Genomic DNA, 26,601 nt, shown 5'->3' with positions numbered 1-26,601 from the left:
TTCTAGCAAACTAACGTGCTATGGTCATTAAATGTTTTTTTTTTTTTTTTTTTTTTTTGAGGTAGCCTAAATGTAACGTTATGTGACATTGTTCTCCAGCTGTTTTACTGACCTCTTTCTGCGGTTGAAAAACACTGATTTATTGATATTATGTATAAGGTATATACATTTCGGTAAGTTGTAGGCTACTGTATCTTTCAACATAGGCTACCTATTATTGTTCATTTGTGTTTATTTACAATTAACTAGTAGTAAAGAGATTAACGGCACTCCAAAGCAGGCGCTAGCTATCGGTCACGTCACATTTAAAAGCTCCAAAACGGTATTTATTGTTTGAATTTCGTAATAAAATTGACAGAATCTGAGAGCTGAGAATTTATTTCATATCAAAAGTAACCCACTCTGTCCTGTCTGTCGGTGTCAATGTCCTCTTTGCTTCGCGATTTTTCTCTGCGTGAGAAAATGGATGTGTCGTGAGAGCGTGTGGAAAGTGTCGATTGCGTGAGTCTCACACTGAATGAGTGAGAGTTGGCAGCTCTGCAATAGACATGTTCCATAACATTAGCTGCATCAAAACAGAAGATGTGCAAGATACAGTGTAAGCGGGAATCTTTGGGTCATTGCTGGCCAGAGCTGCACCTTCACCTGTTTCTGCGGTCATCTTCCACAATGGCGAACTGACTGCTATTTGAGCGTATGCTGGCAAAGAGCTCGTGCGTTCTTTTTTTTCAAAATAAAACCAAGTTTTTCATTGGTTTGGAAAGCCAGTGTATTAAATACTTGGAGCGGGCATGGGGAAATGTAACGGAGTAAAAAGTAAACTTTGTCTTTAATATTGTAGTGGAGTAAGAGTAAAAGTAGATGCAAATAAAACATACTCAAGTAAAGTACAGATCCCCGAAAAAAATACTTAAGTAACGAAGTATTTTTACTTCGTTACTTACCACCACTGCTGTAGACTTAGAGCATGGAATCTGTTGTGGTCTCTTCTTTCATGGGATGGAGACAGAAAAAAACTGGGTGTGTCTGTTACTCTGGATGGGAGGTTCAGAACAAGGAGTGTCTGTTGAAATGGTACATTCATACCCCAGTGTAACTCATTTGCGTTATCTAAGCACACAGTTAGACCAGTGTCTTTAAAGTTTTAGCAATGCATTAGTCACTTCCCAAAACACCACCAGAACATTGAAACATGTCCAAACATGATTGAAAAATATGCATGTATTTTCTTTGTATGGTATCAGATTAATTTTTCTAGAATGTACTAAAACTCTAGCCATCACTGAGAATATTCTCCAAAAAAGTATACAATTGATGCGTTGTAGTTTACACAAATTTTAAAGTGCCCCTATTATGCTATTTTAAAGGCTCCTAATTTTGTTTTCGAGGTCTAATTTCATTATTTATTTATAAAGCACATTTAAAAACAACGCAGGGTTGACCAAAGTGCTGTACAGATCATTATACTCAAATAAAAACAACAGATTACAATCAATAAAATATCAAACACAAAACTCAGTAATTCAATATAAACCAACATTCAAGCTATAGCCTAATATGTAATTTTTTCCCCCGTTAAGGGTCGCTAACCTCTTACAATAACAAAGGCGTAGGTTGATGATGCATAAGCGGAAGTATGGAACTTGTTGTCATGCTTTAAAGGAGAGGTTTACTGCTTTTTTTCTTTGCATGACTGTGTTTATGGGGTGCAATATAACATGTCTTCGTGTTTTTTTTTTTTAAAGCCTTATTTTTCATAAATTTTTCCTTTGTTGTAAGCCGCTTTCTCCTCTGTCATTTGAACGACCGGTTGACTTCCTGATTCTATGAAACCTTGATAAAAACTAAAGCATTACGTCTGAAATTATACATGCAAATACATTTAAAATGATTAAGTCTTACTTACTGGTTGTGGCCCAACAACTGCTTCCTCTGGTTTTAAAGTTGGAACTGCTTCATGTTTTAGTAACAGTTTGTTGTTGAATCCGGCATTGAATTTGTGGAGATTCTGGAAGCTGTCTTCCGTAAAATGCGCTTCACAGAGAGCTAAATTACGATTGTAATTTTCTGGAACATAATCAAACATAAATTGTAGCCATTGTTGACGAACTACAGTGTCCGTAGGAAGCCCGAACACAGAAGACCTGACAGCTGGGTGAAAATAACACACTTTCGACGGCATGGCTACTGCTCTCCACTATAACTCTTCCTCTTCGATAAAGCCGCAGAAATATGGCCATGCCCCCTTTTTTGAATATTCCGGAGGGAGGGTTTATTATGGGTTAGTTACGTATTAAACCCGGGAAGTATCGCTGTAGTCCCATTCGAGTCATTTTTGTAGGTATTAAACTTCTTGATTTTTAAAAGACGATATCTCTGCTTACGTTAAACTTTAAGCGCAGCAACTTTGCAGATACTGTTCATGCACCAACAGCAACATTACACACTATTTAAAATGAAAAAAGTGAAATCGCAAACAACCACCCCTTTAAGGATCTAATAATGTTTATGGATGAGTGAATATATTCATGTTTTTAACATGACTGGTATGAAGCAGGGCTCGATTGCTAATGAGAGACAGATATCAGCGCCACACGCGAGTCCCGCGGATATAAAGGAATGAGGATATTTCATTCTACCGAACTACCCACAAGTGCTGAATTAATACTCACACAGGCCAGTTTATTTGACAAATGAAACTTGAGGTAACCCAGCGCGGTTTCACTTGGTCTACACTATCACACTAAACTGCATTTTAGTGTGTTGAAAGTTACATTGTTAATCTATGTGTTAGTTTGTTGGCTGTATGAGACTAGCAGTAAGCTAGATCAACATTAGAATAACATACTGATCATATTCTAACATTTCATCATGTTGAGCTATTTAACATTGATTAGTGTTATGTACATCTGCTCACCTGTACATGCAAGAGCTCTGTCAAGTCGAAGTTTGTCACGGACGTGGAGCTCTGGCATCTCGAAAACGCCACGTCGATATTGATCCTCATTTTAGTTCTCCTTTTTTCCCAAAGTCTGCTTGCCATGGTCCATAATGTTTGAACGAAACAACAACAGCGTGAGTGTGCCGCTAGACGTAACACTGTTGTCCACAACTGTCGCTATGGTTATATGGCATTACGAGCTGAAACCAGGTATAACGCGGATATTACATCATTGACAGGCCTCAAGTGAACATGGACGAGCCATTATTTAAAATTGGAAATTCTCTGAAATTAAATATCTTTGGGAACTTTTGGGATATTGTAAGTACACAACTGCAGGAAATAAATGCAAGTGATCCATGGATATTTTATTACAAAAATTGTACATATTGTAGCTTTAAGAAAATATATTTAAAGGGCACCTTTTAGGCCCCTTTTCACAAGATGTAAAATAAGTCTCTGATGTCCCCAGAGTGTGTATGTAAAGTTTTAGCTCAAAATACCCAACAGATTATTTTTTACAGCATGTTTAAATTGTCACTTTTTGGGGCTCCATTTAAATGCAAATGAGCTGCAGCTGCCGGTACAGAGGGCGGAGCCTCACGAGCTTGCACTCAGTCAGCACAATCTCATCTGATAATATCAGAACAGAAACTCTCAGTAGCCGTGTTCATTTCGACCCGGAGTCGGACAATAATGCCCACAGAGTCAGAGAATATATGCTGTATGGAGATAGAACAGGTATAGTCTAGTTTAATTACCGTTTATAATGTATTTGTCATCTGCTTTTAACCACTATTAAGACAAGCCTGTTAAGGACCCCGTCCGAATGCTGGCCAAACATATACTGATAAGTTTATTGTACATCACACAAAAGATGAAGCGTCAGTTTTACTCCAGAAAATCACTGTAAGAGCTGAATAAACACAGTATAAGAAGTGCACATTAAAATCTTATCCATAAACTCTCTCTCCCTTTCATTATCATCAACACACACAGCAAATTACACAAAACACTCTTTACAACTAACAGGAAACAAATACATACACACCTTTTCAGGTGGTGCTTAATGAACTGATAAACTTTATATCCGTGAAATGAACTGTAAAAAAATGCGCGCTCTCACTTTCATTTCTCCCGTGATCACTGATCAGTAACGTTAGGCTTATCGTTTCAGAGACTGTAAGCTGGATCACGAACAGTTGTTACAGATCCATCCTCGAGTAACAACGAGAGTTTGCCGGTTAGCTGGAGACCTTCATGATATAAAACATAAAACTTTTGAAAAAACTTTTGAACACCAGGTAGAAAATATACACATCAGTTATTATTTATATTTACTGGTTGTGATTCTGAGGAGCAAGATGCTTCAAATAAACTGGGTACTGACCCATCTTTCAAGAGCAAGTATTTTGTGAATCCCGCATTGAACTGCTTCTCAAAACCGAGATTTAAGAAGCAGTCGTCAGTAAACTGATGTTTGAGGGCTGGTCAAGTTGTTTGCGGGTGGAAAACTTATGGCGGGCATTATGCAAATGTCTTTTCTAGTGACGTAGAACCGTCGCGCAGTAGGATTCGAAATACAAATGACTCGTATATGCGGTTCATTACCATATATGCGGTAAAGTCGATTCTTTCTTTTGGGAGACAATAACTTTATTTATCGTGCACTTTCAACTTTACAACTTTGTAGAACGTTTACATTCACAAACAGCTATATTACACTGCATGGAATAGTCGAAAAACCATGATATAGGGGCTCTTAACGGTTTCCAAACATATGTATGAATAGATTTGGAAGGATTCTTGTTGCCTTTCTTTGTTTCAGCCACTGCTGCTGCATCCAAATGGTTAAAAGGAATTGTTCTGCCAGTCCAGGCCTAAACCTTAGGAATTAATCTCAAAATGTACAAAATGCTTGTAGACTTTGAGAGGACAATGAGAAGTCCTGTCCTGTCCTTCCTGGGCTTGGTACTAGGGGTCGTCTCCTTGCCCTCTAAGAGATGTCTGTCAGTTGTCCTATTATCTTTATCTGATGGTGTTGGACAATTGTTTGTCCACCAAAATCCAATTAAAATATAGCCAACCTTACCACTGAGAGAGGGGCCCCGGAATGTGCTGTTTACTACATGTGTTATGATCTCTGATTTCAGGAATGATTTTTAACAAGCAGGATCAAGAGGTACGAGATATGGGATATCATAAGCACGCCTTCAATGTACTCATCAGTAACCGCCTCGGCTACCACAGAAGTGTCCCAGACACTAGGAATGACAAGTACGAGCATCTATCTGTGTACTAACCACTTGCTTAAATCATTATTTCTCTTGAATCATTCGCTAGAAGTCACCATGAAATCAGAAGTTTCTTCATTTTTATAGCATATTGCAGTGTTTATTATACATTATCCACAAGTCTTTTTTTTTTAAAGTCATGTGCCCTCATAATATTTAATTACAAAACATTAACTTCCCCTCCACTTCTTTTCTGATGATGTGTGAGCCGGCACGAGGGCTGAGCAATAATCTCACCTTTCCAGCAACCTGTCTCTCACAAGAGATAGCAGTAAAAGGTGGGGTATGTGATTTGGAAAACGATTTTGGAATTGATTTTGAAAATACACAATTCAAATGATCCTACCTTCTTTCCTCCAACGCTGGCCCTGACTCCACCCACTCGAAGAACATGGACGCGCAATCATGCACGTGTGAAAACTCAGATGCGCGAGAGATTGTAATGACGATTTACTACGATTTACATGGAACCGGCTTTACTGACGAGATGCGCATGCGTCACAAGCTTTGAGTATGTGCACGAAGGGGGTCACGCGCGCTGGGGGGAGGGGGCTGTGGTACGACTGTTTGATTGACGAACTTACTGTCCAATGATTCCAGGTGGTCTTGGAAATGATTGGCTGGAGTTTTTCGAGTCCTGTCCGTTCCACAGATGATTAAATTGCTTAATTTTCATTTCAGTGCTTCTAACTCAGTGGCTGTAAGTGGGTTAGGAATAGGATTTCAAGTTATTTTGAAAAAATGGACAAAAAAGAGAATCACATACCCCACTTTTCACAAATAACAATCCATTCAATGGACAAAATCAAGTCCCACTCTGAATTTTTGTCAAGTTTGAGAAGCCGTTGCTCTCGGTTATGTCACAGTAGGGAAGAAATACGATCTTAATTTCCATTTCATGCTGACTTTTTAACTTGCTATAAACCTAAATTTTTAAAGTAATTGAGTTAATGTTCAGTTAAGGGAATAGTTCACCCAAACGTTAAAAAATGAAAAAAAGCAATTATTTACTCGCCCTTCATTTTGTTCTCTTTGAACACAAACTGACAATTTTTAAAGAATTTTCACTCAGCCTTTTACACAACATATGTATTGACCATGTGAAAACATCATTATTTCCAAGTCATACAATAGCTTTGTGAGGGAACCAGACCAAAATTTAAGTTATCCACTGAAAAGATGTATCTTTGAAATGTCATTAGGCATTGTTACGCACAGTTTACATACACAGAATGGAAATTTGAGGGCACAATTTTCAGTTGATGACTTATATTTTGTATGAAGTTTGTCTGATTTGGTCACTTTGATCTGTCATTGTATGAAAAGGAGTCATATAAATAAAAATGTACTTCAAAAAGAATCACAGAAAAAAAAATACTGTAGGTTTAGAACGATAGTGAGTAAATAATTACCACATTTAAATTTTTGGGTGAACCATTGTTTATGGAACATTTTATGAGGTCAAGGTGCACTTAAGGTTTGTAACAAAACATGCCATGTTGTGTAAATGGAGGTCAAGGATTGTGCTGTTTGTCATGATTCTGCTGTAAATCATCACATAAACACTGTTCCCAACAGGTGCAGAGACAGGATCTATCCCGTGGCTTTGCCTGCGGCCAGCATAGTGATCTGTTTCTTCAATGAGGCATTTTCTGCCCTCCTGAGGACTGTTCACAGTGTGCTGGATCACACACCAAACTACCTGCTCCATGAGATCATACTGGTGGACGACCACAGTGAACTGGGCAAGCTGCCTTACTTCTCTAAACATGTTTAGTCATCTTTAATCTTGTTAATGATTGACATTCTAATTCTGTCTTGAACCATAGTGAGCTACCTTGCTGTCATGAGACTCATCTAGCTCTAGTGATCTCCTCACACAAGAGACTAGGACTCATTTACGTTTAAATGTTGCAAAGCTAAAAACTTGATTTGAAAATAAACGTAAATATGTATAAAAAAACCCACATATTCTCGTTGTAAGAATCAATATTCTAGTTAGATTTTTCATATGAATATTTTTTGGGAGAAATAGATTAACTACTGTAGGAGTATAGCAGTAGGCCAGTACTCAATTAACTGTCCAAGAAAAGAGTATAACTGTGCAAAGCACTGGAGAGAAACAACCGAGTAAAATCACCATTTGAATGCACCTTAAACATGACAAATCATAATATTGGCATATCATGAACCAGATATCAGGGCCACGTGCATGTGAACTGAATCATTTGGTCAACAAATCATCTTCTAGACATGTTTTCTGTCTAAAACCCCTGTCAAAATTCTATAATTAGTCTTACGACAAGTGGAAATCCATGAGACAAGCTTTCAGATCTCCTGGATTTAACCATTAAAATATTCGATTGAAGACGGTGTTTGAGCGAAGGGTAAGAAATGGAGTAACTCTGAGCTGGCTGTCTTACTCATCGGATGTCTCTGTATGTCTGACAGATGATCTCAAGGAAGATTTGGATTCTTACATTCAGCAGCACCTGCAGAAGAATGTGAAGCTGGTTCGTAATGAGCGAAGGGAGGGGCTGATCCGTGGGAGGATGATTGGGGCATCTCATGCGACAGGTTAGACTTTACACCCCCATTCATTTACCCAAGGTTTAGTCCATAAACTCATTTTTTGCATTGTAGGCTGTTCACACACTACACCAGAGGTGTCCAATCCTGCTCCAGGAGGTCCAACGTCCAGCTGAGTTTAACTCCAACACATCTGTCATGTTTCAAATGACGTTAGCCTCCACGAGCAGGATTGGGCACCCCTGTACTACACAATTCTGTTCAACCATTCAAACTGAATATTTGTTTTCCTGTGAATTTTTAAACGTTGTTGTGAGTTGTACTGTTTTAAACCAAAGTTGTGTTATCTACAATGAAAATGATAGTGATAGTCTTGCAAGTAGGTAATCCTTTTTTTTTGTGGTAATAAAAATAGACCTAAGCAAACAATAGCCTTTAAGATGACTTAAAATACATATATAATAACAATGAGGCAATCATATTTGGTTCAAGGAAAGTATCAAAGGCAAGTAATATGGTTTTATAGAATAACACTGTTAAAATACATAATATAATACACATAACAAACAATCAAATTATGTGCATTATGTATTATAACAAATGCCTGCAGAGGGTGCCAACAGCCTGGTGTTATTAAACTTAACAGCAGATCAAATCTTTGTTTAAATTGGCACCCACGTCAGATTTGGTACTTTTTTGCTGTTTAGACTACAGCTTTGTTCACAAATATGAAAAGCAGGTAGTTATCTTTTCAATCCTTCCGTAAGGCTGTCTTGATCCGTCTATCTTTCAGGTGAGGTGTTGGTGTTTCTGGACAGTCACTGTGAGGTGAATGAGGCATGGCTCCAGCCTCTGCTCACTCCCATTAAAGAGAACAGAAAGACTGTGGTGTGTCCTGTCATCGACATCATCAGCGCAGACACGCTAGTATACAGTCCCTCTCCTATCGTGCGTGGGGGATTCAACTGGGGCTTGCACTTTAAATGGGACCCGGTACCCATGTCTGAACTCAACAGCCTTGATGGAGCCATCAGGTATTACCAGTGTGTTACATTATGCTGGAATGCAAACTCGCATGCTCGCCTTTCCGAATATTTTATATCATCAAATATATACAGTAGTCTACATTTGAAGTGGATCAAAACCTTTCATCAAAGTAATACATTCATTTTGAACACTACCCGTTCTTGTTTTAGGACAACTTTGATGAACTTTTTTGATCCACTTCAAATGTTGACTACTGTATTTTATAATACTAAATAAAAAGAGAAAATAGCCAAATGAGATGAAGTAATAATATAGTTTTATTTGTATGACAATTGTATTTTTTAGTTTTTTTTTAAATTATTTGTAATAATTATTTGTATAATTGTGATACCGTTTTGTGACGTAAACTACTTAGAAATGGATGTAATTATGGTCACGCTGCGAACCACTGTAACACTGCATATCCTGTCCCTGAAGCAGCTGTTATGGATTGGGATGAGGGCCAACACTTTAACCGTGACAGACTGTCCTGTTTAAAATCAATCTCCCCAGACAGAGTTTGAACTATAGAGTTGTCTGTGTTATTCTAAGCCCTTTTCCCAATTACATTCACATTTATCAGTCAAATGTTTGGACACATCTTCTCTTCTTTTTTTTTATTACAATTTTGCGAATTCTAGAATAATAGAGAAGTCAAATGAAAGTATTGGAAAATGTATAGTTACCAAAGTATTTATATAAATCAAAAAAAGTTTAGTTTTGTAAAAATAAACTTCTGCATAGGTAAAATTTATATTTGTCTAGCATATGCCTTTAGATCAAAAGAGGTTTTAGAGTCATTTGAAACAAATGCAGTCCAGTTTGTCCACACATTTGCTGGTAGTGCACACAAGCCCACTTTTGTACACTGAGATATGACTCCAGTCATGTTTCTGCAGGTCTCCCACAATGGCAGGTGGACTGTTCGCCATGGACAGGAATTATTTTTATGAGCTTGGCCAGTATGACCGTGGCATGGACATATGGGGTGGAGAGAACCTGGAAATCTCTTTTCGGGTAAATGGTTTGTGTATACTTAAGACCAATTTTTTTTTATTTTATTTTTATACAAACCCAGGTAGGCTTATGACGGAACTGCATGAGTTGATCAAAAGATAATAATTAAATTGAATGTAATAATAATATAAACAAATTTGGTTGCACAATAAACGGATATGGCGATATGTCAAATCAAAGGCTGCAATTTAATTAGAGAAGTATATGGTCTGCTGCACTGCGTGTTTCATAGTGAAGAGCAGAACTGTAACTTTTGATAGTGTTTTCTCAAAGCAGTTTGTTCATAGTAAATCGCTGTGAGTTTAATATGCATTTGGGGATGCAATAGGTTCAATTTATTTACTTTCACCTAATTTCCAAGATTTTTGTGGACATACATTTACAAGTTTAAGATTTTAAGACATACATATTTGTATTGTAACTTGTAGTTTTTGTTGGTTCTTGTAAAAAGTGAACCTATACAGTTGTAATAAAAATTATTCAACCCTCATTGCAAATCAGGTTTATTGGCAAAATGTAGACTTTCAGCTGTTTGCAATGAACAAATCAAACAAAAGTTATTGAAATAGCTCAACACAACAAATTTCAGGTAGTTTTCCCAAATTCAACTCAAAATGAAACTTTTAGGCTATGTTTACATGGAAACGATCTGAAGAGAAAACGCAAAAGTGGCGTTGCGTTATCACTTTTTATTCTGCGTTTAGACAAGCGTTATGGGGGGGGGGGATCCGCGTGTATATGGTGACGCAAAAGTGTGTGAAATTCGATGTAGTATGCACTCCAGGCGGCTAGGTGGCAATGTGAAGCACTGCCACACAACAACACCAATATCTGAGATTATTTTGTACAACTGCTGAAAAGACTCTTGTACGTTTATCAGAGCTGCTAGGGCAACTTGAAGGTCCGACGTATGGAAATAATCCGACATGTTGGTTATTATTTTCCTGTACTGGCGCATGCCTCTGACGTAAACGCGTAAGCGACGAGAGCCACCGTGAACAGATTTGCGTTTTTATCCTTTAGATGGGAACGTGACGGTGTAGCGTTTTTAAGATTTCCACTCTGGAGGGTGGTTTCACTTTTTTGCGTTTTTAAGCCCCCAAAACGCCGTCGCCGTGTAAACGAAAGGCACATCCGATAAAATATTTTTACGTTTTCATCCGGAATCGTTCTCGTGTAAACAGGGCCTTAATGACTTCTGCAGTCTCAAAATTCTCAAGCACACCCTATGCAACAAATTTAGGGCTGCATAAGTTTCACCAGGTGTGCTTGGGCTAGAACACATGAACAATTTAAACTGGCTAGGTTTATTGAGTGTCACATTTGACTGCATTTTAGAAATATGGCTTAATCAAAAGAATGTTCCAAAAAGTTAAAAGAAGATGTCATTGCCCTTCACAAACAAAGAACAGGATACAAAAAAAGATAGTGAAGGTACTAAATGTTCCTAGAAAAACCGTTGGAAGCATAGTTCGCAAGTTCAAAGTTAAAGGAACAGTGGTTACACTACCTGGAAGGAGCAGATAAAGGAAGCTATCAACAGCTGCAAACAGATTTCTGAGAAGGCAGGTTAAAAAAACTCTAGAATGATTGCAAAAGACCTGCTGCAAGACTTGGTGGCAACAGGCAATGAGGTTTCAATTTACACAATAAGGCGCACTAAACTCATGCCAAGATGTACTCCAAGACGTACACCATTAAAGTCAAGTCACATTTATTTATATAGCGCTTATTACAATACAGTCAAGTCAAATCACCTTTATTTATATAGCGCTTTTTACAATACAGATTGTATCATAGCAGCTTCACAGTGATAACATGAAAATAATACAATAAAGTTTGTTTCTAGAAGAAAATTGTGTCATCATCCACCTTAAAGGAGAACTCCGGGCAATTTTTAAGTTAATCTTGATCGTTAGACCTTTGTGAGTACTGACTATAGAAAAAAAAACGAACCGGATTGGTGCTTGCTACGCGGAGCTGCGACCGCGAATGCCCAGAGCTCCCACTCAGCTAAAACGGCAGTTATGGGGGCATCGACATAAAGAGCGTTTTTGAGCCTCTTAACAGACACAAAATGCAATTAAAATGTCTGTCCAACATGAACAGGGACCCTACATGTGAACAAGATGCGTTTAGCAACTTAGCCATTGTTTCAACTCACCTAAATAGTCTTTTAGACGGCAAGCTGTAGTCTCGCGCTGTAGCCGGAAAAGGTAAACAATGTCCAGGTGGGAGGAGCGTTGATCATGTGCGACGAGTCTTCGTACATGGAATGGCATTTTTCTTCAAACGGCCCCGCTGTGTTGAGTGTGTGTAGTCATCCTTGTCAAAGTGTTCACTGCAAATGCGGTAATCTTTAGCGCGTAGTACTTCTACGGGAGTTTGCACGTCAAGTTGAAATACAACTAGCCACAAACTGCAGAATCTCGAGGTCATGGAAAGGAAGACGATGAAAATTTAAGCTCTTATATTTTCGCATTCTGTTGCCACAATTCGGAAAGGCACAAACACGAACCATTTCTTCTTCACTTGTAAGCAACTCTGATCTTAACTCGTAGCACATGATCAACGCTCCTCCCACCTGGACATTGTTTACCTTTTCCGGCTACAGCAAGGGACTGCAGCGCGAGACTACAGCTTGCCGTCTAAAAGACTATTTAGGTGAGATGAAACAATGGCTAAGTTGCTAAACGCATATTGTTCACATGTAGGGTCCCTGTTCATGTTGGACAGACATTTTAATTGCATTTTGTGTCTGTTAAGAGGTTCAAAAACGCTCTTTATGTCGATGCCCCCATAGCTGCCGTTTTAGTTGGGTGGGAGCTCTGGGCATTCGCGGTCGCAGCTCCGCGTAGCAAGCACCAATCCGGTTCGTTTTTTTTTCTATAGTCAGTACTCACAAAGGTCTAACGATCAAGATTAACTTAAAAATTGCCCGGAGTTCTCCTTTAAGTAAGGAAGATCAATAATATTGTTGAATATTAAATGTCCCCAACTAAGCAATCCAAAAGCCAAGGCAACAGTGGCAAGGAACCAAAACTCCATCAGGTGACAGAATGGAGAAAAAAACCTTGGGAGAAACCAGGCTCAGTCGGGGGACCAGTTCTCCTCTGGCCAACGAACGAACAGTGTATGATTATGATTCAGTCAGTATTATAGGTCGGAAGTTAGATTGGATCAGAACATTCAGAATATTTATCCAGATCCATCTGGTTGGAAGTCGGAGTCATCACACCGGTATGGAGACGAGTTTGTTGAGGATCAGTGCCAATGTGCTAAATTTGGGGATTTAGGATTGGGGATTTGAGGATTGAGGAGTGTATGCAAATTAGAGCCCTGCACGGGACTGTTTTCTTCATCCCGCTCCCGCCCGCCGAATTTCTGACCATTACCGCCCGCTCCCGCAATGTATGTGTTACACTCCCGCCCGCTCCCGCAATATGTATGTCCACTCCCGCCCGCACCCGCAAAACTTTGATAATTTATTCCCGCACAATAATAGAGATGCATTGATTTTGTGTCTTCTCCCGTCCCGCAGGAAAAAAACACGTATTTGCTATTATTAAAGAGATTCATGAGGTAGTTTGTTTCGTTTCCCTGGCCTGCATGTATTCTGACGCACTGATCAGGAAGATGAATAGTAGTCCAAATGTCAGCCTTGCTTAGGTTTTGTGCTGTAAATACCTGTTTGAGGTTCTTTTCCACATCATTTATTGACATCTCTCCATCATGTCGACTCGCTAGGCTACCTCCCGATCCCGCAGTTTTGTACTGGAGGCTGGGTTTGAAATGGCTGGTGCGCAGAGGTACCTTATGGACAGAAGAGGGAGCTCCCAGTGCTAAGGGGCACACTGGCAGAGCGTCCTCTTCAAAGTGAAAGTTGTCGTGCTCTGCCATCCACGTTGGCTGCCACATTAACAATGGCAAAGCCAGAGCCAGCATCTTTGTTGAGACAGGCGCGGGAAGTTGAAGTTATCACATTATAAAGTACAGTCCTCGCTCCAGCCCTGCTCATTCGCTCTGTTTGGTTTCATTACAGTGTGCTCCTTAGCACTGGGAGCTCTCTCTGCTGTACATAAGGTGCCTCTGCGCACCTGCCATTTCAAACCCAGCCTCCAGTATTTGGCCCACGCCTCCTTATTTGCATACACTCCTCAATCCCCAAATTCCCAATCCTAAATCCTAAATGGCTAAATGACTAAATGCCCAATCCTAAATACCAAATGCCCAATCCTAAATACTTTCGACTTAGACTTTTAGTTTTCAACTTAGACTTTTAGTTATAGATTTAGACTTTTAGTTATAGATTTAGACTTTTAGTTTTCGTTTAAGACTTTGTTTTAGACTTTTAGTTTTCAATCTGACCCAATAATCCCTCCATAGTCGTGTCGATAAGGCCTTCACAGGGCTGATGAGGCTGGCACTTCAGGGATATGTTGTGGGTGGGTCCAGGCGCAGGTCCACCATTGGATCTGGATACGGCCCGGATCCAGCTGACTTGAGTAAACCTGGAAATAAACAGAAAGACTAACATTAACGTAGATGCCATTCTTCTTATGATGTAACGGGTACATCAGGTTTTATAGGAAGTATAATGTATAATGAGCCAAAAGCACTAGAAAAGTTAGCTCCAATTTGCTCAAAATCATATAAATAAGTGATAAAACAAAACTGGAACTTTTCTGCCCTATGGATCAGCGTTATGTCTGGAGGAAGAAGAAAGAAGAATATGCTGAAAAGAACACTGTCTGGAGTTAATCATGGAGGGGCTCTGTGATGCTCTGGGGCTGCTTTGCATTCTCTTGCACTGGAAATCTGCAGCGTGTTGAAGACAAGATTGATTCATTGAAGCATCAGGAAATCCTAGGAGAAAACATTATGCTGTCAGTGAGGAAGCTGAATCTTGGGCATCATTGGATCTTCCAACAGGACAATGATTCCAAGCATACGTCAAATTCCACCAAGGCTTGGTTGCAAAAGAAGTCTGGAAGATTCAGTGGCCATCACAGTCACCTGACTAGAAAATCTATAGAAAATCTCTGGTGGGATTTTGCAGGAAGTTGCAGCACGCAGACCCAAGAATATTATTTAGCTGGAGGCCATTGCTCATGAGGAATGGGCTAAGATTCCTCAGAAACGCTGCCAGAAGCTGGTGATTGGTTATACATTTCGTTTGCAGCAGGTCATAACAGCAAAAGGATGTTGAATAATTTTGAGACTGCAGAAGTCATTAAAAGTTGCACTTTCAGTTGCATTTGGGGAAACTAATTGTTGTGTTGAGCTATTTCAATTACTTTTGTTTGTAATTTGTTCATTGCAAACAGCTCAAAGTCTGTATATTTTGCCAATAAACCTGATATTAAATGGGGGTTGAATGATTTTGATTACAGCTGTGTATATATAGATATATATGTATATATAGATACATATTTTATCAGTTTAATTGCATATCATGTGACCATTAACCGACGTCGGAGATCATTAAATTACTGCAAAATATTTCTGAGGATGTTTGAAAGCCCCTGGTTTAGACATTTTTATTTGATCTTGGGGACCAAAGATATACTTATTTGGTTGAAATTATTTTCTCTCATCAGATTTGGATGTGTGGAGGCCAGTTGCTAATCGTTCCCTGCTCCAGGGTGGGGCATATCTTCCGCAAGCGCCGGCCCTATGGGTCACCAGGAGGTCAGGATACAATGGCCCACAATTCTCTGCGTCTGGCCCATGTCTGGATGGATGACTATAAGGTGGAGATCAATAGCATAGTAGTATAATAATAAAATACTAGTAGTATAATAATAAAAACACGAAAGTGGCACCAGTATGTAGGAGATCAGTTTCCTTGATTTGCCTGAGTTTCCTCACATTAATAAGTGGTCATTATTCAGAAATATATGACTGCTGAATGCTGTGATTAACCAGTCAGAATCCAGTATTTCAGAGAGCCGTGTAATAAAGTTAGATGTACAGTGTTTTTTTGTTTGTTTTCTAAATGTAATTTGTTCATGTGCATTTGCAGAGGATTTTTTAAAGGGATAGTTCACCCAAAAATGAAAATTCTGTCAGTATTTACTCACCCTCATGTTGTTCCAACCTCGTAAGACCTTCGTTAATCTTACAAACACCGATTATGATATTTTTGATGAAATCTGAGAGCTGGATAACTCCTCCATAGGCTTCTAAGGGATTGAAGCCTGCCAGCCCCGAAAAGTTATTAAAGATATCGTTAAAATAGTCCAAGTGACTACAGTGACTCAATCTTAAGTTCATCAAACGACGAGAATACTTTTTGTGCGCAAAAATTTAAAAAATAACGACTTTATTTCAACTATTTATTTCCTTCTCTGTGGGCCTTGAGTCAGTTCACTAGTGATATAGCGCAGTTCTTCTGTTGTTGTACGTCACAGGCATCCCCCACATGACCAGCATCGGCCAATAGTGAGCCTACGTGTGACGTAGCACTATGCTATCACACAAAGTTAAGTGACTAGAGGCCCAACAAGAAGGAAATCAATAGTTGAAATAAAGTCATTGTTTTTGTTTGTTTTTGCGCACAAAAAGTATTCTCGTCGCTTGATAAACTTAAGATTAAGCCACTGTAGTCACTTGGACTATTTTAACGATGTCTTTAATAACTCTTCGGGTCTGGCAAGTGTCAATCCCTTAGAAGCCTATGGAGGAGTGATCCAGCTCTCAGATTTCATCAAAAATATCATAATTCGTGTTCCGAAGATGAACGAAGGTCTTACGAGGTTGGAACAACGCGAGGGTGAGTAAATACTGACAGAATTTTCATTTTTGGGTGAACTATCCCTTTTAGACCCTTCAACAAAAAAATATTAAATCTAGAGTGAAATAGTTTATTTTTTATTGTCAATATTGTAGTTTTATTTTATTTATCGAGGCATTCCTGGTCTCTTTTCTTGACAGTTTTCCTATCTGAGAAAATCAAACATGTTCATTTGTCATGCATCTCCAAGCAACATTTCTGCATGAGTCGTTTAGTGTATGATGCCCTTAACTTTGGTTTTTGCACATGATCTCTTTTAAAGGATAGAGTTTGATCTCTATAAGACAGATGAAAGCAGATATCACATGGCTTTTTGCTTCACAAAAAAGTTCAGCATGTCCACCCTGACCCTGATTCTTTCAGGTCACTCAATAAATTGATTGTTTTTTGTCGGGTTGGACATAGACAGCTGTGGTGCTGAAAGTTGTTCATCGCTTATAGCATGTGCAGCATGGTTCATTACACTCCTGGTCAAAAAAAATGGGCCAAGCCAAAAATGGCCAAATATGTAGTGGGTTTTTTAAATGGTCTTCTTAACCATTAGGAAACTAGCAAGAATTGCACAAATACTGTAATTATAAAGTAATTTAGCACTGAATAGCCTTCAAATGTTTAAGCCGTGTGTGTAAACTTGAAGACAGATTTTTACAGGAAGAAAAGTCAGTCTCACTGCTTTTTTTTTCATTTGAGTTTAATGTGAGACCAAATATTCAGTATAGGGTTCAAATCAAACTTTAAATTTGTGGGAAGCAAGCCATTCTGCAATATTCTCCTGCACTCCAAAGCATTAAATTACTTTTTACAGTGAAGTATCTCACCCATACCAGCAGCTAAAAGGCTTCCCACACAATGACACCTCTGTCTCCATGCCACACTGGGTTAGAGACGCATGTATTATTATATTTTTCAGCAGATTTTCGAAGACACCGCTCTAGAGCATCACTATGCGACTCCTGTTTCACTGCGATTCATCACTCCACACACAACTTCCCATATTCTGACAAAAACTTAATTCTGTCTTTGTTGGTTTTCTGAGACAGCAATGGATTTTTAAGAAGTGCATTTGCTTAAATTTTGCTAATTTCCTGATCAATCATTTGTGGTTAAGATAATTAAGAGCTTAGTGTTAAACTATTTTGGGCTTGCCCTATTTTTATTTTATTTTTTTCAAGAGTGTACATGATGGAGATGTGTGAAATTCTTCATGTGTGTTAGAATTGAGCAGCTCCATCCATTGCGTACGACTTCAAAGTCTCATCATAATTGGCTCCTCGTCTAAGAGATAATTGACCCAGTTAGAGGAGAATGTAATTACCTGTGTCAGACACATTAAAGCTGTGCTCTGCCGGTTATTCTCAAGATCCTGCTTAACAGGGTCAGCTACATTCTCAGCAATATTTGTTTAGTCTTTTTGCAACAACAACAAAAAAAGATTCTCGCTTCAGTAGTGTGTAAAAGTGTTGAATTATTTTCCAGCTAAGGTGGGTTTTTTATTAATACTGTTCTGATGTCCTTTTCGCAGGTGGTTGATTATAAATAACACACATTATGCCTTATAATTTTTCCCTGAATTTGACATATTCATGTGATAGAGAGAAAGACGGCAGTGATTTTAGAACAGGATCTCCCAAACTGGGCTTTGTGAGAGAACAGCATGGGGTTTGTGAGTTGATGAAAAACTAATAATTAAATCATAAAAAATGCACAATTTAATTAATAAATCATTTTAAATTAATGAAATTTTTTTCAAGAGAGTTATTAAAGTGTTATTAAATTTCTGAAATATTAAAGAGGACCTATTACACTATTTTTATTTACCTTTCCTTTAGTGTGTAATATAGCTCTTTTGTGCATGTACATTTCCGACACATGCCCCAAGCAGTAGACCAATCACGATAGACTGGGGTGGGCTGACCAATCAGAGCAGACTGGGCTTTTCAGAAGGTGGGTTTTAAAGAACTAAATTGGAGTGTTCAGACAGGGGGTGAAATTTTAGTTTTTTGAACAGTAAATCATGTAAACCTATTCTTGTAGACCCCTAAACAAAATTATAAATATGTAAATGAGCATAATAGGGACCATTTAACTTGAAATCTTGGTTATATATTCACTTAATATAGGATACTTGATAAATATTCACTTAACATTTCAGTAAATATTTTTCAAGGGGTTCCCTGACAAAATAGTTTTTTGGGAATCCTTGATTTAGAGGTCTAGAGCAGAACTGCACTTTATTAGCAATGGATGTGTGCTTCTATATTAACAGTCCAATCGGGCAAATTGGCTGGGATTTATCATATTTTCAGCCAAGCTAATTTAAAAACGTCGTTTTGGACTTTTGGACACTGACAGCTCATCTGAAGTAAAGAGCTAGAAAAACAAGATACATGTCTGGATTCATTCACAAACTTTAATACTGTGGCGTTCTAACTTATTTGAAGGATAACTTAATGGGGGTTCACCATAGGCTCTTGTATTTAAAAAGGATTGCAGTGTGTTTCCTCTCATGTCATTCTTATTTATTTACTGACTTTAAGTGATGTGGCCATAAAACATCTGAGAATTTGATTCATTAATTTACAATAGTTACTTTCTCATTGCATTGGTGTGTCTCAAGTCTTCAACAAATACGTTGGGGTACAATTTTGTCCTTTGCTCTTCACCCTGTCTGAAGAATGCCGGTGCTTTAATACTTGCTTGAGAATGGAATTGACCACGACAGTCAACGTAAACGCACCTTTGCGAGAATGTTTTGCCTTGCATATGCTTTTGCAGTAAATTTGATAATGGAATATTTATATTGCAAATGTGTGTGTCCATCAGGAGCAGTACTTTGCCTTGCGCCCTGAGCTGAGGAACCGGGACTATGGGGACATCAGCGAGCGGGTCGCTATTCGGAAGCGGCTGCAGTGTCACTCTTTTAAATGGTACCTGGAAAATATCTACCCTGAAATGCAGGTTTCCTCCCCACGCAAGCCCCAGCAGCCTGTCTTCATCAACAAGGGTTTGAAGAGACCCAAAGTCCTGCAGCGGGGTCGGGTAAGACCTCGTGTTGACCCTTACGCTTAACCTTATCTTGTATCAATAAATGACTGCATGAATGTGTCTGTTGTTGTTAAGTTTGACTCACACAACAGACTATTTTTCTATTGAGTATAATGTAATGAAACAAAACGTATTTTAAATATACACTGATAAAACATTATGACCACTCACAGGTGAAGTTAAAAAATATTAATAATAATTTCCTAACAAGGTCTACTCTCAAGGAGATTAGATGATTTGTGAACAATCAGTTCTTGTAGTCAATGTGTTGGATTGAAGCAGAAATGGGCAAGAGTAAAAGACCTGAGAGATTTTAGCAAGCGCCAAAGGGTCGATTTGGTCAAAGCATCTCTGAAAGGCCAAGCGTTGTGGGATCCTCCTGGTCAGCATTGGTGAGAACCTACGGACAGTGGTCTGAAGAGCGACAAACACAAACTGGCGACCGTGTGTTGGGCGTCCAAGGCTCATTGATGCACAAGGGCAATGCAGGCTAACCCATCTGGTCCGACCGCTAAAAGATCTATTGTGACACAAGTCAGAACATTTTAATCTAGGTTATGGGAGTAATTTGTAACATCTTACTCTGCTGCGTTGCCCATGCCCATGATGACCCTTGTCCACCATTAAAAGCACCTACAATGGGAATGCAAGCATCAGAACTGGACCTTCGATCAGTAGAAGAAGGTCACCTGGTCCAGTGTACAAGCCGTGTACATGTGCGCCATTTACCTGGGGAAGTGAAGACACCAGGATGACATGTGCCACCTACCTAAATGTCGTAAACCAGGTGCACTCCTTCTTTGCAATATGGTATTCCCTGATGGCACGCGCCCTGCCAGACTGGACACATTGTTCAGGAATTGTTTGAGAAACATAATGAAGAGTTCAAGATGTTGCCTTGGCCTACAAATTCCTTGTATCTCAATCTGATGCACCAGCAATTCTGATCCATGGTGGCTCAACCTCGCAACTTACAGGACTTGAAGAATCTGCTCCTTACGTCTTGGTGTCAGATACCACAGGACACCTTCAGGAGTCTTGTAGAGTCCATGTCTCGACGGGTCGGCGCTGTTTTGGTAACACGATGAGGACCGACAGCATTTAAATCAGGTGGTCATAATGTTTTGGCTTATTGGTGTCTATGTACAATGAGTCTATTTTTAACTCTCACAACATAGTTAGACACGCTATTTTTCTATTGAGTGTCATTACTATTATCTACTGTATTGTAAGTAAATAAAGTGCAGAACCGTATGAAATGAATTGACCGCTCTCTGTATGAACAGCAGAGGGCAGTAGAGCAGCTCTTCAACAGCACGGGGTCGGACGACTCAAGTCCACTCATGTTTTGCATTATTTTTGCACTATATTAGTGTAATGTAAGAGAATATTTATAATATCATCTGATTTTAGTTTTTTTCTAAGCCTAAGGTTTGTTAGTTATCACCATGAACTGTTTTAATGTTTCAATATTTTTTTTCTGTTCTCTCTCAGCTGCGTAATCTGCTGGCTAACAAGTGTCTGGTGGCACAGGGACGTCCCAGTCAGAAGGGGGGCACTGTGGTGGTGAGAGACTGTGACCCACAGGACCTTGAGCAGGTCAGGTCATCAAACTGCTGTCATTCTGAGATCATTATGAGCAGCTATGAAGTGAATTTTGCGGATTATTATTATTTTTAGCTCTGGTGAACATTTGGGCTGCTCATTTATGTCCAATATAAGTATTCATTGTTGACTCATACTGAACAAACTACTATTCAAAAACAGATTTTTATTAAAAAAAATGCTGTTCTTTCGTCATTTTCAGTTTTTTTCTTCTTTTTTCTCATATCTACAAAATTGTTCTGCAGTTTATCTGTTTTCCACATTGATGATGATAAACTTTTCTTAAGAAATGGTTTTAATATGACTTGGTGCTTAAGGATCATGTGCCACTGAAGACTGGAGTAATGGCTGCTGAAAATTCAGCTTTGCCATCACAGGAATAAATTACAGAAAATAAATAAATATATATCTTTGAATAATATTCAAATATAAAACAGTTATTTTAAAATGTAATAATATTTCATAAATTGTTACACATGATTTTTAATAAAATAAATGCAGCCGTGGTGAGGATAAGAGACTTTTTTTTACCGACCCCACAATTTTAGTGGTAGTGTAAATGCTGCAAATTTTGTTGCTGTAATTTAACTTTATTTTTTATCTTACAAACTGTTTACTGTTGTTGTTGTTGTTTTTTAACACCGTTAGATTACTCTCTGCCCAACTAGCCCAAAAAGTTCTGAAAATAAATGGGTTGAAATGGCTTGTTATATCTAAACATATCTGAAGTGTCTACTTTAAGTTTTATGATTGGTGTCGTTTCTGTTGTGTAATTGTGACCTGTGTGTTGTTGTTGTTTTGCAGGAATGGGCTTATGATGAGGAACATGAGTTGATTCTAGCCGGGCTGCTGTGTTTGGACATGTCTGAGATTCGTTCCTCTGACCCGCCTCGCCTCATGAAGTGTCACGGCTCGGGTGGATCTCAACAGTGGACACTGGGGGTGAGGAATCTTCCCATTACACTCTTCTATCACCTGCACACTAGGGCTGCAACTGCCAGGTTTTTCATAACCAAGTAGTATATTATTTCTTTGATAAATTCGATGTTGGAAAAGTCACATTTTATTTTTATGCATTATGTTGAAATGTGCAAATGCGTTCAAATAATGTGCAAACTAAAGGCTACAGAAAGGTCACAATGTACAGTGACAGCCATTTAAAACAGTAATGTACACTACATTACTGTTTTAAATGCCTGTCACTGTATATTGTGACCTTTTTTCTTGTATATGCCCCTCTTTTTATAATGATTAAACAATAGCTTTTTTTTTGTCCTCACAGAAGAATAGCTGGCTGTACCAGGTGTCAGTGGGCCAGTGTTTGGCTGTTGCCGACCCGCTCAGCATCAAAGGATTTGTTGCTATGGCGATCTGTGATGATTCCCGGTCCCAGCAGTGGCAGTTGGAGGGTTGAAGGTGCTGGCAGTGTGAGGAACAGCTAGAATAGAGCGCCCCCTCTGGCTGGGGATTAAACTGCACCGCCGCAGTGCTGTCAGATCAGAAATGGACATCAGACCCTTGCTGGTCCAGGCCGCTGTAACAGAACGTTTTGAGGGCCTGCAGTGAGGACCACAATTTGAGCTCAACTTTGAGTTTCAGCCTTGGTCTGAAGCTTTCTCGACCCATAATCTTTACTCAGAAACCAACAATTTTAGAGTATTTTAAAAATTGTGTTTCTTCAAGTATTTGTAAGTTTTAATAATTTTAATTTGCTCTTTGAAATGTAAACGATTTGCACAGAGAAATTCTATTTTCGTTTTATTACAGATGTTAGATGTGTTTAATATAACCACAGTCTTTAATCATCATTTTTAACTATGAATGCAGCATTTCTTAGCATTATTTTTGTATTTGTCTTTTTTTTTTGTAAAATCAACATAAGACTGTCGTTTTGATTTCCTTTATGTTATTTTATTTGATTTAATGATCACTGGATTTACCTTTACCTTAATAAAATGTAAATTAATTGGGTCGTTCTGTAATGGGTTAGTATTTCTTATGCTAGCTGGCATTAAAATATGGAAGAGTTCAGTGAAATAGCTTAATGAATAAAATCCATCAGTTTCGGTAAGATACTTTACTACAGCTAGTATTAAGACAAGAGGTTTGGAAAATGGGTAGAATTTACAGTATTTTTCATCTCTTAATCATTTTGGACTGACACTTAAGCTTTAAATGTACTTTTTCACGTGAACAGTCTTTTCGTGGATACAAGTACACATATTTGAAAGTCCGATGTGGATGTAAACTGCACTTCCTGTCATTTTGTACATGTAAATGTAAATACAGTAACATACGAATATAACATTCAATGGTGTTTTTTTTTTTTTTTTTTGAAGGTGCATTCAATGGTTAAAGATACAATTTAAAATGTTTTACTCATTAGGAAATAAAGTGTGTTTTTGTGAAGAGTCCTCTGAATGGTGTACACTCACTTGAGAGAAGACAGATCATAATAGTTTTCTATAAAAAGTATTTTAATCATGTTGAAATCACATAACCCACGGTCTTTCACTAAACTTTAGGGAGAATCTTCATGCTCTGGCTGTAGCCTTTGCCAGATATTTTAAAGTGAGTGGATCTATGCCTACTCTCGAATTGCATCATTTTACAATACATGGGATACAACTTATTTGACAATTAAGATTAGTTAAATGTGTCAGCCAACAGTTTCATGAAAAAACTTGAGGAAAAAAAAAACTTTCATTCCAGAGACGAAGTCTGCAAACGAAATCGCATACTCTGAGTAGGTTATTCTGAATAAGTAATTATTTCACAACGCTAAAAAGTACGTTCTATAGAATGTGTGTAGTATGAATGCAACGTACTACATTCGCCATGTTGTCATTATGTGACAGCAGCGTCAGTTACTCGCATCAGTGCATTCACTAATCCTCTCCCGTGGCCTCATGGGATAGTAAAATGCCATATCTAATACATTAGTCATTCAAGAACGTTATGCAAGTTTATTGCAACAATGGAGCTGCAAACTTCCCTTACTTTTGAAAATTCAGTTTTTAGTTGATCTCATAGACTAAAAAAAAAGGGAGAAGATTAAGGTTGATACTGGCAAGTTCTCATTGTCACAGTTGTAAACACGACGGCTTTATGTTTCCACGAGGGAGTTTGGCGTCATGACGGCTTTGTTTCCAGGTGGACCGTTGAAACACCGTGTGCAACACACACACACACATTCTGTAGAATCCAAACAATCAAATGACGACTGAAAACCCTGGTGTCCACGTTGAATCCAAAGATGTTAACTTTCAAGGTAAATTTGGCAGAAACAGTCAGGAAACGAAGTCGCAGAAAAGATTGAGCGAAGATGTGCCCGATCAGAGAACTCTAGCCTTTAGTTCACACACATTTCTGCCACAAACACCATCAGAGCTAGATGACCGGGAGAAATTCTCTGTTCTTCATAGGCTACCCTATTTTGTGCAGTTTTTTACACCAAAGTAGGCCTGTGGCACAAATAAATAGCAGAATGCATTTTATTGTAACATATACACCTCTAATGTCTTCAAATCCTCATCTGTCTTTTCATTTAATAATCAATGCAGTAAAACAGGCTACACCGATATCAGCACTTGAATACCTTACATTACTGAAGAATCATAACTAGGCTAATATATATTGGGCCATAAATAAAACACAGGGAAAATACTATACAGCTGAGACAGTTTGATTGTGAGCAACAATGGAGTCAATGTTTTATTGAAAGCGACTCTGGTAGTCTTTGGCCAAATGGCTCATCAAGTCTCCTTCAGGGAGCCGAGGTGATAGCGGCCTTTGGGGAGAACCGGCCGTTTTGCGATTCTTTTAGGCCGGGCCAGTGATCAAGTTTGAACAAAGGGAAAGGGGAGGTTTTTAGGATACCTAGAGCATTTTAATCATGTCCATTCTTTACATTGCTTAAGTTTTTGTGTTTGAACAAACTCTATGCTATGTTTATTTAGGGGTGAACGATAAGCCGGAAGACAATTGTCAACCAGTAGAGATAATCGTCTTCATCTCTATCGCGGTTACCCACACGTGATGTTGTGCCATTCTGATTAAAGCTTATTATTTGAATGTTTTTTAAGCTTTTGGGTTTAAAAACAAGTTATTATTTAATCGCACAAGCGCAAAAAGCAGCTGAGGAGAACTCCTTAAATGATCATGCATACGTTTTTTTTTAGCCCAAAAGCAGCTGTTCACAAAGGTCTGACCGAACTCAGATCTTTATCTCACCTTGTTCAAATACATACTTGTGCCATCTTTGCAAGTATCCTGGTAAACAGCCGTTTGTGTACGATAACTGTTAGAAATGGAAATGAAATGGTCCAAACGAAAAGTGCCCCAAATCTTGGTCCTTTATTATGAACAGATAATACAATAAACCAGCGCTGGTTGGAGTAGAAGCTCAACCCAATATCCTTTGTCTAGGGTTTATATAGTGAAAGTCTTAAACAAAAGAATACAAGTCTAACCAATAAAATCAAACATTACATCATAGATATCATATAGACGTTATATAACAGCTTCTTAATATGGGCAGTATCCTGTTAGATTTCCACAGGATCCTTAGGATCCTAGGAGCTTTTCAAACACACAATGTATAGAAAGGAACGAACATTGAGAAAGGAGGGGCTGAGTAGTCCTCTCTTAATGGATACCAGATGTTTAGCTTAAACACAAAAGGAAAAATGTACAGACGTGGCAGTTTTGCTGCCTAGTATAAAAATCATACATAGACTATTGTTTTGTATGCTGAAGGAGAAAGATATTTCTAACAATAACGTTAACAGTTGAGCAAGAAATCGCAATGTGAATCAGTATGAGGTCTGTGCTTGATGTCTTAAAGTGACAGCAGCCTGATACGCCTGCTACCATCTGTGACATTAAAGGGATAGTTCACCCAAAATTACTCAACCTCATGTTGTTCCAACCCCGTGAGACCTTCGTTCAGCTTCGGAAGACAAATTAAGATATTTTTGATTAAATCTGAGTGCTGGATCACTCCTCCATATAGGCTTCTAAGGAATTGAAACTTGCCGGCCCTGAAAAGTTATTAAAGACATCGTTGTCTGTGTACAGACAACACAGAAGCACTACGCTATTACACTACGTGAACTGACTGTAAGGTGGCATCAATCTTTTGGAAGATGAGCTCAGCTGTGCCAGATCTGGTTGCACTTGTGGTGCACATATCAAGTAACCGATGGGCCACTTGTTCACATGTCCCTCCAGAAAAACGTGATTATGCGATCGCATGATTTAGTGCATAATCAGCCTGCAGAGTCTGCATATTTATGCGGGGGCTGCATTTTTTCAAATACGCCGCACTTTCGCCGCATAAATTGCCG

The 26,601-nt window shown here is 38.6% G+C and overlaps 1 protein-coding gene across 1 annotated transcript in view; it reads left to right on the top strand.

Moving 5' to 3' along the window:
- The window catches only part of galnt11 (UDP-N-acetyl-alpha-D-galactosamine:polypeptide N-acetylgalactosaminyltransferase 11 (GalNAc-T11)), a 29,564-nt gene extending 5,897 nt beyond the window's left edge, over positions 1-23,667 (top strand). Inside the window, exons 3-12 of the mRNA XM_077244248.1 lie at positions 5,095-5,218; positions 6,814-6,980; positions 7,687-7,812; positions 8,558-8,798; positions 9,690-9,807; positions 15,408-15,560; positions 19,427-19,642; positions 21,143-21,247; positions 22,058-22,195; positions 22,536-23,667. Coding sequence (XP_077100363.1) covers positions 5,095-5,218; positions 6,814-6,980; positions 7,687-7,812; positions 8,558-8,798; positions 9,690-9,807; positions 15,408-15,560; positions 19,427-19,642; positions 21,143-21,247; positions 22,058-22,195; positions 22,536-22,667 — 1,520 coding nt within the window. The 3' untranslated portion in view covers positions 22,668-23,667. The remainder of the gene's footprint in view (positions 1-5,094; positions 5,219-6,813; positions 6,981-7,686; positions 7,813-8,557; positions 8,799-9,689; positions 9,808-15,407; positions 15,561-19,426; positions 19,643-21,142; positions 21,248-22,057; positions 22,196-22,535) is intronic.
- The last annotated feature ends 2,934 nt before the right edge of the window (positions 23,668-26,601 follow it).

Source organism: Siphateles boraxobius, unplaced genomic scaffold, assembly GCF_051911475.1.
Source record: "Siphateles boraxobius isolate OS27281-9 unplaced genomic scaffold, OSU_SipBor_1 26, whole genome shotgun sequence".
Lineage (NCBI taxonomy): Eukaryota > Metazoa > Chordata > Actinopteri > Cypriniformes > Leuciscidae > Siphateles > Siphateles boraxobius.
Note: the sequence above shows the minus strand (reverse complement) of the source record. Positions and strands in the feature narration are given on the sequence as shown.